The 14,922-nt window shown below is 51.1% G+C and overlaps 2 protein-coding genes across 2 annotated transcripts; one reads left to right on the forward strand and one right to left on the reverse strand.

Annotated features, from left to right (window-relative positions):
- The first annotated feature begins 2,319 nt into the window (after positions 1-2,319).
- Positions 2,320-3,154, forward strand: LOC120690927 (SKP1-like protein 1A). The gene has a single exon (XM_039973848.1). It carries the CDS (start codon positions 2,488-2,490, stop codon positions 3,007-3,009), a length of 522 nt encoding a protein of 173 aa, XP_039829782.1. The 5' UTR covers positions 2,320-2,487; the 3' UTR covers positions 3,010-3,154.
- On the reverse strand, positions 3,143-7,377 carry LOC120690864 (G-type lectin S-receptor-like serine/threonine-protein kinase B120). The gene is made up of 3 exons (XM_039973727.1): positions 5,880-7,377; positions 4,604-4,717; positions 3,143-4,508 (listed from the first exon to the last, which is right to left on the reverse strand). The coding sequence occupies exons 1-3, from the start codon at positions 7,354-7,356 to the stop codon at positions 3,346-3,348; spliced, it is 2,754 nt and encodes a 917-aa protein (XP_039829661.1). The 5' UTR covers positions 7,357-7,377; the 3' UTR covers positions 3,143-3,345.
- Between the last annotated feature and the right edge of the window lie 7,545 nt (positions 7,378-14,922).

Here is a 14,922-nt window from a genome sequence, read left to right on the forward strand (position 1 = left end):
TGGACGAGTCCGAGGATGGAAAGAAGAAAAAACGTTGCAACTTGTGTGAAGCAGACGGTCACACTTACAAGAAGTGCCCACAGCTTTCAGTACCCGCTGCTGCTGCCGAGGCTGGACCTTCCGGGAATCCGACGGATGGATCGGCTCCACCTACAAGAATTCGTTGCATCTAGTTGTGCACGCAACAGCTTGCAATGTATTTGTGTGTACGAAACTAAGTATATTATGTATATACTATGTCTAGATGTTTTGTCTAATTAGTTGGCAGTGCGTATTTCTCTCGAATTTGGTTGTAACGAATGAAACATTCAATGTAATATGTTATGTGATATTTTATTTAATGTTCTATTTATATTTTGTTCATTGTATCTTATGTGGTATTGTATCATAGAGCCACATGAGGTTCAAGATTCACAAATAAATATAATCATTACAATCAAACATAGCAAACATATAAGTATTGCAATTAAAGGTACATGAGGTCTGCCGTCCCGTCACAATTTACATCACAATCTAAAACTGATGAGCATCATATGTTATAGATCATGTCATGAAATCATCTAGGTCGTCATCCCAGTTGACAGATGGTGGTGCTGCAGGTGGTGTAGCGTGACTTGACGAACCTCTCGATTTTCCCTTTCTCTTTTTTCTGGTTCTAGGTTCATGTACAGGGGGACAAACATCATGTGTTGGAGGCCATGGTTTTGGGGGCATGAAGTCATCCATATCGTCATCCCAGTTAACACAAGTTGGTGCTTGAGGTGGTGCAGCATTACTTGACGAACCTCTTGCATTTCCCTTTCTATCTTTTCTGGTTCTAGGTTCGTGTACAGGGGGAGGAATATCATGTGTTGTAGGCCATGGTTTGGGGGGCATGAAGTCATCCATATCGTCATCCCAGTTAACACAAATTGGTGCTTGAGGTGGTGCAGCATGACTTGACGAACCTCCGGTCATCTGTTCTAGCGGAGGCCAAGAACTATCACCTGAAGATCTTCTCCACCTCCTTCGTCTAGTTTGCGGCATAAGTCTACCAAAGATACATACTAATTTACGGAAATTTGATATCGATTTGTTAATCAACTCCGTGTCCTCGGGATAATCTTAGCATATAATTACATAATAATTTTACTATTTCGTAAATATGGATTACAAATGACGGACGGGATTAGAACTGAATAAGAGTTATCTTAATGTGCATCTCATACACCTCTGACCGCATCCATATCTTACAAGTATTTTGTAAGAATCCAATAACATTAGGATGATTCGCTAGTTCACATACCCTCATGTATATCTTCCGACGTTCTAGCAGGTGTTCCTTTACATCTTGCGTTGTAATACCTCGAAATAATGTGAAATCTTTAAACTCAACTAATTTTGACAACATCATCTCTATCGTACCATCCTCTAATACGTCCAACTTCTTACTGATTACAAGATGTGTCATGATCTCAAGTATTATACTAGATTTTTTTCGGTCCATGAAAATCCTCCAAAATTGGAGGCAGCCATTGTCTTATACTGCAATATTTAGAAATAAGTTTAATACTATATTTCACTATCCAAAACTTAATTCTATTTTAATTTATAATTAATTTAGAAATAAGTCTGTAATAAACTGAAATTTTACTACTCAAAAGAAATTTTAATACTATAGTATTAATTAAATTAAATTGTTTTACAATATTAATGGATTCATACGTAATTTACCTGCAGATCACAAGTGCGGAATCCGGCAGGACTTCGCTATTGCAACTCCCTCCCTCACACCACGTCTCTCCTTTTTCCCTCTATGGATGTTGTTTGCTGCAAATGCAGGTGGAGGGGGGACCTCAGCTTTTATATTGGGGGAGGAGCCTGCCGCCCCCCTTTCGGGCGGTCGGCCTGTCTGTCGGGCCTCCACCGGGCGGTAGGGGCCTCCATGCGATAGAACTCAAATTTTAATTACATATAGATCCCTACCGTCCGGTAGGGGGCAGCAGGAGGCCGGCCGCCCCGGCGGTAGGGGTATAGAACTGTAAATTGTGAAACCAAAAATATATTTCTGTAAAAAATATTTTAAAAAAAATATAAAAATAGAAAAAAGATGGACCAAGCGGCTATCGCGCGAGCGATATATAGCCTTGGCGGCAACTCCCATCCACGGGCGGGGCTGAACTTTCCTGGTGCTGGAGTGGGCCGTGTGTGGCCCAGATGAACTGAACAGGGCCCGCAACCAGGCCGAGAGACCGTCACGGGCTCGATCTCCTGGGCAATTCCGGCCTTCGGGACTTCCTTCTAATTTCGACGTCGCCGCGGATAGAAACTCTCCGCCGCCGCAATCCTACACCGAATCGACTCGTTGATCCTCCCGACTCCCGCAGACTATAAAATCAACGCGCGGATCTCCTCTTCGCCTATCACCAAACGCTCCAAACCAATCTCCCGATCGAGAGAGAGCAACTCGGCGTGGTCGTCGTACATAGCACCGTAGCAAGCAGCGCGATGGCATCGGCGGGTTCCGGCGACGAGACGGCGGCCGCGGCCACGGCCACGGCCACGATCACGCTCATCAGCTCGGACGGCGTGCACTTCACGGTGCTGGAGGCGGCGGCGAACCTGTCCGAGACCATCCAACACATGATCGAGGACGGCTGCACCGACGGCGGCATCCCGCTCCCCAACGTCACCGGCAGCATCCTCGCCAAGGTCCTCGAGTACTGCAACAAGCACGCCGCCGCGAGCGCCGGCGGCGAAGGCTCGTCCTCGTCGTCGGACAAGGAGGAGCTGGACAAGTTCGACAAGGCGTTCGTGGAGGTCGACCAGGCCACGCTGTTCGACCTCATCCTGGCCGCCAACTACCTCAACGTCAAGGGGATGCTGGACCTCACCTGCCAGACGGTCGCCGACATGATGAAGGGAAAGTCGGTGGAGGAGATCAGGCAGACGTTCAACATCAAGAACGACTTCACGCCGGAGGAGGAGGCGGAGATCCGCAAGGAGAATCAGTGGGCCTTCGACGATTAGATTTAGATTTAGAGGCCGCACGCTCAAGTTCATTATGTTTTATTAGCCCGTCAGGTTGCTTCTTTAAAATAGTTATTATAATTGTTTGCTTCTTAATGTACTAGGTATAATAACGGATTAATATCAGTCATAATTCTTCTACCCTCAATCTTGCTTTGTTCTCCGATCTGTTGTTTGTGGTGTGGTTTGCGCTGACGACGACATGTTGAGCTTTTTGGATGAGAGGTTGAGCTTTTTGGATGAGAGATGATTAGATTAGACAATGCGGCCCTCAAAACGTACAGCCCATGTAGCCTGCTACCAATTGGGGCGCAGCCCATTTGACTATTTGAGTCTCTACCTCCCGTGCAGCATGCTGACGGTGAGGTCGCAGGCGGAGTAGGACTCGTCGGCCTTGTCCCGGAATAGCCCGTCCCGGTCCGACGACGAGCACTGCAGCGTGAAGGTCGGCGGCCTGGGCATGGGCAGCACGGAGCTGTCGCTCCCCAGCGCCATCACCACGTAGGGGATGTCGGGCCGGTCGCACGCGTGGTCCTGCACGCACAGCAGCGCCATGTGCACGCACCGCAGCGCCGCCGCCGCCGCGCCGCCCTCCGCCGCCTCCAGGACCGACGGGTCGACCAGCTGCTCCCCCTTGCCGGCGCTCCACAGCTGCCACGCGTAGCCGGCGATGTTGAGGGAGCCCTCCATGTGGTGGAAGCTGCTGTTCTTCCGCCCCGACACGATCTCCAGGATGAGGATGCCGAAGCTGTACACGTCCGACCGCACCGAGAAGAGGCCCTCCATGGCGTACTCGGGCGACATGTACCCCAGCGTGCCCACCACGCGGTTGGTGTTCACCTGGTTGTGGTCGCCCTCGCCGCCGAAGATGCGCGCCATGCCGAAGTCGGAGATCTTGGGGTTCATGTCGCCGTCCAGCAGGATGTTGCTGGCCTTGAGGTCACGGTGCACCACGCGCAGCCGCGAGTCCCGGTGCAGGTACAGGAGGCCCCGGGCGATGCCCTCGATGATGTGGAACCGCGTCTTCCAGTCCAGCAGGCCTCGCCTCGCCGGATCGAAGAGGAAGGCGTCGAGGCTCTTGTTGGCCATGTACTCGTACACCAGGATCTTCTCCTCCCCCTGGATGCAGCACCCCAGCAGCTTCACAAGGTTGCGGTGCTGCAGCTTGGCGATCAGGATCACCTCGTTCTTGAACTCCTCCATCCCCTGCCCGGAGCTCCGGGACAGCCTCTTCACCGCGACCTCTTCGCCGCCGGGGAGTCTGCCCTTGTAGACGTGGCCGAAGCCTCCCTCCCCGAGCTTGTTGGCGTTGCTGAAGTCGTCGGTGGCCGCCGCCACCACCTCCAAGGGGAACAGCGGCAGCTCGCACTTCTTGCCGCTATCTGCCTCCTCTTGATGATCAGGCTGCTTCGGCCCGGAGAAATCATGCCGGGCTTCCCTCAAAGGAAGCAACGATGGGAGCCTTGTCTCCTCCCTACTACCAACAATGCCAAGTTTCTCTGCACAAGATGAACACGCTCGGCATGAACATTGACCTCAAAGTGAAATTGACTCTCTGACTTAAAACTGTCTCAGATATGAAGTTTTGCCTCACCTTTGATTCTTCTCCTGCATTTCCACAGCAGAAGGACGCATCCTGCCAAAACAACCACAACGACGATAACCACAACGACCGCTGTCGTCCATCGCCTCGTCTTGGAGCCCGTATCTGTGCAGACAGAAGCATCACGAAGTGTTGTCAGCAACGTGCAAGTTTCTTTTACAGTAAGAGTAAGTAATTTTTCTACAGTTAAACGAAGCAATTCAGGATGCCACAGCACGAGAAAGCAGTTCAAGAACTGGTCAAGAAGCTGTCGACGATTTGTTTCTGAACATGCATTCAGACGTGGTGATATAAAAACATCACAGTAATGGTCAGACATCCTGACCCAAGAAGGTCAAACACTTTTACACATGTCATGTTTCTAAAGTTTTGATGTTTCACATGTTCCCTGTGTGCCGAACTGCTGATTGGATATAATATAGGTGAACCTAAATATCGACCTCGGCTTCATCCAAAAGCTCAATAAACTAGGTCCTTGTCATGGAGCAGCCGGACGGCTTTGTCTTTTCCCTAATCTCGAATATTCTAGTTGATGGAAACCTTTAAGACGCGTCGTTGTCAAATCAAATCTTTAAAACCAACAGAAGGTTAACAATATAGTTTTCGGTTTAGACAAGTCAAGGTCTGAAACAAATGGTACTAGATTTACTGATTTATTAATCAGCCTTCACGCATCGTCGAAAAGTGACAGGTAATAAATCACTAGAATATAATGGTGTGACACCAGCATCTGAAAAGCATATATGTCCCTCAGACAGATGATTCTGGCCATGCAATTTCTTCAGAAAATAAACAGGATAAGCACTGATTTTTCTAAAGGTGAAGCGTTCGTCAGGGTTTTCACCTTTCAGAATCGCTGTTCACCAGTCCAAGTTTGCAACCATCTTGTATACGCCTACTACTTGGGTTGGGTGAAGGTGAATTTTACCCCGTGGACTAGAGAACCGATGAGACTGAGGTTAATTCCCAACAAGTTCACAAGGATTTATATTGTTCACTGCTACTTTTCCTAGCTATGGCATTTCTCTACACGGCTAGAATCGCATTCCTGAAGAGACCTTAGCTGCCATTATTCTTTCTCAAATTAAATCCAGTGGTCTGAAATTTAGCTCAGCCAATTTGCCAGTTCTTGCAATAACCAACGAACAAAGATTAATTCAACAATGTTTTCGCAGCAAAAAGAGAAATTCCTTTGCAGGAATTTTGAATAATCATAACCATGCATGAAGTGAACGGATTAAGCAATAAAAGGACATGATTTTCTTACTTAATATGGATTTAGGGACCTTCACGTGCAGCTCGTAGCCTTCTTCTCCATTGGGGAACTGGTAGATGTCCACCAGGTCCTGGCCCCAGGTGAGGCAGCTGGTGCCCGTGCTGTAGCTGTAGGCGCCGCAGGAGCAGTTGGCCAGGCACGACTGCCTGCACCCGTCCGCGTCGCCCACCGTCGTCTGCCAGGCGGCGGAGTTGGGCAGCTTCATCCCCGGGAGGTCGGCGAACCCGTCGCCGCCGCCGCCGCCGCTCACGTTCGTCTCGCAGGTCAGCGGCACGCTCCTCACGCAGCCCAGCGTCCAGTTCCCGCCGCCGTACTCCGCCGGATTCCTCGGCTCGAATCCCTTGAGGCAGGTGCAGACGGGCTGGCCGTCGTCGCCGTCAGCGCACGCGGCGTTGGCGCCGCAGGTGTTGTACTGCTGGCACCGCGTGTTCGGCTGCGACCAGACGGTCTCCCACTCGCCGGTGGCGAGGAGCATGAAGCACGTCTCGGTGCCGTCGGGGCCGATCTTGAACCGGTACTCGGAGCTGTTGTACGGGTTGAAGACGTAGGAGATGACCCCGTCGCTCCGCGCCGCGTCGCCGTTGAGCTTGAAGCCGTAGACGTAGAGCGAGCGCCAGGGCACGCCGACGAAGCCGGTGTTGGTCCACTGCCCCGACCGCCAGTAGGGGGCGGCGGCGCCGCCCGGGGACCGGCGCCAGATGTACAGCTGCGCGGAGCCGAGCGGGTCCTGGCCGAGCGTGAAGTCGCCGGTGGCCGGGTCCCCGGGGCTCCGCCACGACGTGAACAGCGTCCGGCTGACGGCGCCGCCGCGCCGGTCGAGGGTGATGCCCATGCCGGGGAGGAACGTGTCCCCCGGGTGGTCGAAGCTCTGCCAGAGCAGCACCGGCTGCCCGCCGCCGCCGGCCGTCAGCTTGAGGTTCCCGTCGTCGTCGATGGCGAGGGTGACGTTCCGCAGCGGCGAGGACGTGTTGGTGCTCCAGGCGACGCGGTCGCCCTCCAGCACCTGCAGATCGCCGGACGCCGTGACGGCCGCCGAGTACGCCGCCGCGGCGCTCACGGGCGCGTCGCGGTTGGCCACCCACGACACGGTCTGCTCCGCGGCCTGCGCGTACATGACGCCCAGGTACCGTCGCGACGGGTCGCCCCCCGCCGGAGCGAAGAAGGCCAGCGCGAAGGTGCCGCCGGGCGACACGAGGCGGTCTCCCGCGCCCAGCGACTGGCCCTGCGACAGCGTCGCCGCCGCGTCGGCCCGGGCGGCGACATGGAGGAGGAGGAAGAGGAGCGAGGCGAGCAGAGGTGACGTGGCGGTGCTGGCATGGGCCATCAACGGCAGCTCGATCGTGGAGGGGAGGGAGAAGAGAATTAGCAGGCTCGGATCAAATGGCGGGAGAGTCTCGCGGCGGGCTATATCATGTAGGCAGGCGCGCCGGCGCGCGCGAACCGCGTGGACGAGCGAGATGAGGCGCATGGTTTTGAACGGGCTGATAGATTAGTCGACTGACTAAGCACTTGGTTGGCTGGTTGGGATTGGCATGGCGCGACGAGGGGGAAAGTGGTCTGGAAACGAAGGAGCTCCGAAGGCCGGGGTTCACACAGCAAAAGGTAGAGTAGGACGACTGCACACGTGCCAGAGACAAAACCAGCATCTGACGTAGCTGGACCAGTAAACAAACTGGTGATGTGGTAATTGACAGGTTTAGTCCTGTCATCCATCGTCCGAAGAGGTAATTTCATGTTAGTTTGCCTATACAACGGTCTAGATCAGCTCAGTTGTTGTCTTTAACCTTTGTGTCGATTTCTGCTTGGATCGATCTCTGGGTAATTTCCTCATGGGGAAATATAACATCGTGATGAGAACTGGAAAAAATACGACGACTCCTGTTTTTTCAATCATTGTAAAATTTCTCAAATTAACTTTTGAGGTTTCTGCCTCCACTCCACGACCAGTAAACAAACTGGTAATGTGGTAATTGACAGGTTTTAGTCCTGTCATCCATCGTCCAAAGAGGTAATTCATGTTAGTTTGCCTATACAACGGTCTAGATCAGCTCAGTTGATGTCATCAACCTTTGTGTCGATTTCTGCTTGGATCGAGCTGGGTAATTTCCTCAAGGGGGAAAAGTAACATCGTGATGAGAAAGGGGAAAAAAATACAAACATTAACTTTTGGGGGTTCTGCCTCCACGACCAGTAAACAAACTGGTGATGGTAATTGACAGGTTTTAGTCCTGTCATCCGTCGTCCGAAGAGGTAATTTCGTGTTAGTTTGCCTATACAACGGTCTAGATCAGCTCAGTTGTTGTCTTTAACCTTTGTGTCGATTTCTGCTTGGATCGATCTGGGTAACTTCCTCATGGGGAAAAATAACACCGCGATGGGGAAGAAGCCGCCATCCGTCCGCGCGGCCGGCGCCGGGTTTTGATGCGACGACCCCGAATCAGCCACACGCACCTCGCCGTTTAATCGTTTTGTGAACGAAGCGCACTAGTTTTGCCCTTTGTGGCAAAAGAAGAGGCGCCGTTTTACTGGCAAGAAAGAGCCGAAGTGCCTCCCATCTACTAGCTTGGATTGGAATGGCGCCGCCGCCGCCGCCGCTGCTAATTTCTAGCTAGCCTGATGACATGTGGGTGATGACGGATCGATCACTCTTCGTTGCGCCCGACTGATGTCGCCCAGCGAGGCATCGAGCCGCGTCTCCTGTCCCATGAAATGCAGCCAAAAAATTTGTGCTTCTCTAGCTCTCAGCTGGCCTCGCTTTGGTCGCATAGGATTTTTTTGGCAAGTCCCACGAGAATCTACCCAAATCTCTCTCCGATCCTCTATAGAGTCTAGAAGCTTTAGATCGATGAGCCGACGGTCGTTTCCTGCGAGTCAAAAGCACGCGAGGGTCGGACCGGACCGGACCCTTGGGAACGACGGCCTGGCAATGGGCCATGGCTGCGACACCACACCGGGGCTTGGTTTTTCTAACGAGGCCGTGTTTAGTTTCCTTTAAAATTCTAAAAAATTTCCAGCACTGTAGTAATTTCGAACGTTTGACCACTAATTAGAAGTTTTAAGTGTGGATAACTGACAAAACTCATTCCATAATCCCCGGGTGTAATTTCGAGACAAATCTTTTAAGTCTAATTAGATCATGATTGGACAGCGTCGTGCTACAGCAAATAATCTCTAATGATGGATTAATTAGACTCGTTAGATTCGTCTCGCAATTTAGAACCCATCCGTGTAAAAAATTTTATAAATAGTTTTTATTTAATACTTCTAAATGTCAAGATTTTGTTTCCAAAATTTTTGGAAAACGGAACTAAACACAGCCGGAGCTTTTTCCAGGGTGAAGAGAGCGAGGCAGATAGCACAGGTAGTCTTTTTTTTTTAGAAAAGATAGCACAGGCAGTCGGGGCCAGTGGATGGAGCTGCCACTTGGGGTTGGGGCGGAAGCGTCAAGCGGAGCGCGTCGGCCGCGGCGGTCGCCGATCCAGAAAAGTTCACGGGGCGGGCACGTGCTCCTGGCGAGGGATTCGATGCCACGCTCGGCGCAACCGTCCCGTCGGGTCGGTCGCCGAAGCAGCGTCCCGGCATCGGGTCCTTTGTTTCTCGGAGTTGGACTGGGAGTGGATGCTGATCTGGACGCCCGCGGCTTGAGATCGACGAGCGGGCGGCGACGAGAGAAGAAGCTTCTGCCGCGACCCATTTAGAATGGGGAGTCCGTACAGCCGAGTGGCTGGTGAGATTCCTTCCTTCTCCGATCGATCTGTTTGTGATGACCTTCTCCGATCGATCTGTTTGTGATGGTCGGTTGACGTGCTGCTCCAGCGACGATTCTTTTCCCATACCGGCACGCTGACCGCCGACGCCGGGGAGCTGCCAAGTGGCACTGTGGCACCTAGCCTGGAGGTCGCCGATGCCGCGTGAACTCGTCCGACCGGACCGGCACTGTTGTGTGCGCGCGCGTGCCGCGTGCTCGCTGCTTCCTGTTGCGTCGGGACGCGCGGATCCGGGCCTGGTGCGTCGTGCAACGACTGATTTCGGGAATATATACTCCCTCGTCCTAAAATAAATACAATTTTAAAATTGAGCACGCAAATCAATGTTATGTACAAAATTATTAAAATATTTTTTGTCTTTGTGATGAGTGAATGATGTGTTAATTGTCTTTTGTAAAAATGTTCTGAAAATTGTCTTGTCTTTTGTAGTAGGTGGGTGGGTCAGAGTTAGCATTCCTTGTGGAACAAATTTTAAATTGTATAGTTGCATTTGTTTTTGGACAGAAGGAGTATTTGTTATCCAAAGGAAAAGGGGCGTTGAAATTTGGTTGGAGGGCGGATATTACCCGTTTTCATCTATCCATGTTGTACGTAACAGTGATGGTTGGATCGTTACGTATTGTGTGCATGTGTCCGTTGTCATCTATCAGCTCAGTTGTTCTGTTCCCACCATTTTGAATTTCTCCTTCGGATTTATTCTAGATTTCTCCTCTGGTAATTCAAAATCGCAATGCCTAGCTAGTGAGGACGGAGAGGAGCACCAAGTTTTCTTGTGCACAATTAAAGTTTTGCGAAGTGAGCACATCTAGAGAGAACAAACAAGAGAAAATTGCCTATTTGACACCAGAAAAGATGGGATTTGCTCATTCGACACTGGAAGATTAAAGCTTGCCTATATGTCCCCATCTAAAAATTTTATTGCCCATTTGACACTACGTCCACTTCTGTTAGTTTTTGTTGTTATAGGTGTGGGTCCAGCTGTGCCAAATGACCAAAATGGCTTTTGGGCCACACGCGAAGAAATAGGGGTTGCCATGGCGAAGAGGCAGCTCGGGCTGGGTTTAAGTGTAAAGGTGGATTCTTTCCAGAGGGTTGTATGCAAAAAGACCAAGACACATGAAAGGATAGTATAAAAGAAAGAAACTGTAGGGATCTTGTTGCAAAACGACCTTTCTTCTCCTCTCTCTCTCCACGGCTATGGCTGATGCTTGCGCTGGGGAGACGGAGCTCCTGCCGCCGCCGGCGGCAGAAGGGTGTCTTGCGCAGGCGCGCTCGGGCGCGTCGCAGCGGCTTTCGCGGCAGGGTACGCGACCGGGGGGGGGGGGGGGGAGGGGGGGAGGGGGAGAGAGAGCACCCCAGCGAGGGGCGCGGCCTGCTGGAGTGTGTGATGGGCGGAGGGGGTTCATGGGGTGCCATGAGAAGTAGCGCGTCGCAGACTCCACCTCCTCCGTGCTGATCCGCAGGCTCTGGGCTAGCGCGTCCTGCGCGGAGAAGCCGAGCCCCGCGGCGGCGCCGCCGCCCCGTGCGTCGGCGAGGGGTTCCCAAGCGTTGGAGTACTTGAGGCTCGCCAGCGCCGACGACGCGCTCTTGCGGGCCGACGATGCCTTCGCCGCGGCGGCCTCGGGGCCGCCGATGGCCGTGGGTGGCGAGCCCCCGGCGACCCTCTGCGTGCGGCACCGGCGCCATGGGAGCGCGAGCAGGCCGGCTGCCGTGGCCGCGAGGAGGGCCACGGCGACGACGACCACGGTCGCGAGCGCCTTGGTCGACGGCGCGTGCCCGTGGCCGCCGCCGCCGCCGGGGGCCGTGACCTGCGGCGCGATACCGGCGCTGAATGGCTGCGGCCGGTCGGCATCGATGAGGTTCGCCGGGGTGCACGGGCGGAGCGCGGGCAGCCTGGCGCCGCACAGGTGAGCGTTGTTCCCGTACTGGAAGCCGGCTTGCCACCTGGCCGCCAGTTCCCCGACGAAGCAACCAGGAAATCCATTATTGCGGATGCGCCTCTCTGGCGCAGCGGTAACTCCCGCTGATGGGAGCGTATCGGCGAGGGTTCGAGCCCCTGTCCGCACCTGGGTATCGAGGCTGTGTGCGTGTGTACTGGGTGTGTGTGCGTGTGTGTGGTGGTATGCGTCTTCGGTATAGCGTGTTTCCGAGACTACTCGGACAGCCTCGTCTATGTTGAGTTTGGTCAGCGTGGACATTCAGAAATCTTACATGACTCCCCAGTGCTCCTGGGTGCTTTTAAAAAATACATTATTAATCTGCATGATCTTAATCATCAAGAACAGTAGCTAAGTTCGGTAGAAAATGACATTTGTCATTTGGCGCAGCCAGCCCCACACCTATAACAGCAGATACTAACACAAGTGGACCCAGTGTCAAATGGGCAACAAAGTTTTCAGATGTGAATATATAGGCAAGTTTTAATTTTTCGATGTCAAATGAGCAAATTCCATCTTTTCAGTGTCAAATAGGCAATTTTCTTAACAAACGAATCTGTACCTGCGACGACGCGACCCTTCAACTGGCGGGCCCGCTAGCTGCTTGCCTGCGCCCTGGCGCGAGCGCGACGTCGACGCGCGCGGCAGCTGCCTACTGCGGTTGCCGGTTGGCGCGTGGCCTGGCCGGGTACAAAAGGAAACGTGAAAAACAGTTCTGCATTTGACGCGACGATCGAGCTTCATCTTTTGTTTATATTCATGTTTAGATTTAGATAGATAGAGACGTCTGTCACGCAATCAGCAACAGGAAATACTAGTACGGGCAGCACGTTCGTTCCTGCCAATCATTAAATTAAATTGACCGCGCGTTGTGCAGCTTAATTACGTCGTGCAGAATCATTGGGGATGTTCTAGCTTCTCGCAAACCTAGTACATTATACCGCCGATACGAGGAATTAAAAAAAAAGTAAAACTGGTGTGTAAGGCGAGGTTCATGTGTTTCTTTGTTTTTAGATTAGACAAAAGATGCTGGTACTTCTCTCCTAAATAAGAAGTTTGAGCTTTTCGTAGGTTCAGCTAGGGCCGTCTATTCGTCACTTTCAGCGACTTGCGGTGCTACATTTCAAGGAAACGACATCGGAAAGGCTCATGCAGAAGGAAAACACAAATTCTTTATATGGCTTCTGGTGCAAAGCAAAATACTCACAGCTGACAAGTTAACCAAGAGGAGCTGGCCGTGTGATCCAGTTTGCCAACCTTGTGACTGTGCACCTGTGCTTCGAATGCGTTTACGCACGGGAAGTTTGGTCCCTGGTGAGGGACTGGTCAGCATGGATTGTGCAAGTACCTTAGCCAGGAGTGGAGATTGAGGACTGGTGGAAGAACTCCCTTAAAAATCTGCCGAAGTTCGAACGCAGGCTGTAGCTAATGTATACGGCTTGTAACATATGGAAGGAGAGGAATCGAAGGGCTTTCGAAGGAGATTAAACGCCTGCACAGGTCTTTGCTTTCGTCAAGGAGGAGCTTGGCTTACGGCAAGCTGTCTTGAGAGTGCCGAGTGTATCTTAATTTCTATGTTTAGCTGCTGTTTCTTTAGGGTTGGGTGTGAGTCTTTTTGTCTTATGTAATATCTAGCATTTTCTTGTAAACATCTGCTTCTCCTTCTTATATGATTACGCAGCTCTCCTGCCGGGTTTTTCAAAAAAATTATGTTACAGAGCTGCTACTCTTCTGCCTTCCCTCAGCTCTCCTAGATCCGACCCCCCCCCCCCCCCCCCTCCGGTGCCTCCATTGCTGCCTTCTACCACTGCCGTCGCTAATCACCGCACTCCACCTCCCGTGCCACCATCCCCGCCACCTCGGCGGGTGGTGCCCCTGCCGCCGTGTCGACCAGCCCCACCGTCGATTGGACCAGTGACCACTGGCGAACATCTATACCTTGAAACCCGACAACCTCGAACCCTAAGGCCCTAATGAGGCGGCTCGACAATCGAAGGGGGCGGCGGAGCTAGGAGCTTCATGCGGGAATCGCTTTGTGATAGGACGTAGCGCAGCGCACGAGCACGAAATTCCGGTTCAACCCGGCCCACAAAATGCTCCGGTTAGGCCATGTTTAGTTCTCACCCCATAAACCCGTAAACGCAAAAAAAACATCACATCGAATATTTCGACATATGCATAGAGCACTAAATGAAGTCTATTTATAAAACTTTTTGTATAGATGAGCTGTAAATCGCGAGACGAATCTAATGAGCCTACTTAATCCATGATGTGCAACAGTGATGCTACAGTACCATCCGCTAATTATTAATTAATTATGGATTAATTAGCATCGTTAGATTCGTCTAGCGATTTACAACCCATCTGTGCAAAAAGTTTTGTAAATAAACTTCATTTAGTACTTCAAATTCGCAAAATTCCATTGCAAAATTTTTTTGCGAAACATCTAAACACGGTCTTAGTTTGAATCGCTCTTATGATTATTTTGCAGATAGTTTAACAGTATGGATCGGGTCACTTGCCCTTGTTAATCTAGTATTCCCTCCGCTTCAAATTATAGATCGTTTGATTTTTTTCGACCCCAAATTTAACCACTCGTTTTATTAAAAAATTTGTATAAAATGTCACTTCTTTTGTTGTGACTTATTTTATTAATATAAGTTCTTCAAGCATGACTTAAATTTGATTGTATTTATTTAATTTTTTTAATAAGATGAGTAGTCAAATTTGATATAAAAAAATCAAACGACTTAATTTGGACCAGAGTAAGTATGTATGTTTAAGACCGAGCTACAGCTGCGACAGCCGACAGCTGAACGCTCGCCCGCACATGAGGGTTGACTGACTACTATTCCGAGACGGCGAGACGTACTATTCTCCTCAGAGCATAGGCGTCACGGCTGCCAGCGACGAGAGGGCCGGACCGACGGGTGCAGCGTCGCACGGGGTCGCGATACGGCCGTGGACCTTTAAGCTGCGCGGAACTGCACCTAGTAAATTATTATTATTAAATCTACTTACAAAATTTTTTACACGGATGTATTGTAAATAGTGAGACGAATCTAATGAGTCTACTTAATTTATGATTTGCAACAATGATATTACAGTAACCATCCGTCAATCATAAATTAATTATGAATTAATTAGACTCATTAGATTCATCTCAGGATTTACAATTCGTCCGTGTAAAAAATTTTACAAATAGATTTTATTTAATACTCTAAAATAGTAAAATTTCGTTTCAAAATTTTTATCCTAAACATCTACACGGGTGGGAGCTCGCTTTTCGCGATTCTGGGGCCGCACGTTGCAACGGCCGCTTATTCCATT

Source organism: Panicum virgatum, chromosome 2K (genome assembly GCF_016808335.1).
Source record: "Panicum virgatum strain AP13 chromosome 2K, P.virgatum_v5, whole genome shotgun sequence".
NCBI classification, from domain to species: Eukaryota; Viridiplantae; Streptophyta; class Magnoliopsida; order Poales; family Poaceae; genus Panicum; species Panicum virgatum.

Coding starts and splice junctions, on each gene's coding strand:
- LOC120690927 (XM_039973848.1), top strand. CDS start 2,488: ATGGCATCGGCGGGTTCCGGCGACGAGACGGCGGCCGCGGCCACGGCC.
- LOC120690864 (XM_039973727.1), bottom strand. CDS start 7,356: ATGCGCCTCATCTCGCTCGTCCACGCGGTTCGCGCGCGCCGGCGCGCC. Junction 4,718..5,879: donor GGTCCCTAAATCCATATTAA/GTAAGAAAATCA, acceptor CTGTCTGCACAG/ATACGGGCTCCAAGACGAGG. Junction 4,509..4,603: donor ATGCAGGAGAAGAATCAAAG/GTGAGGCAAAAC, acceptor CATCTTGTGCAG/AGAAACTTGGCATTGTTGGT.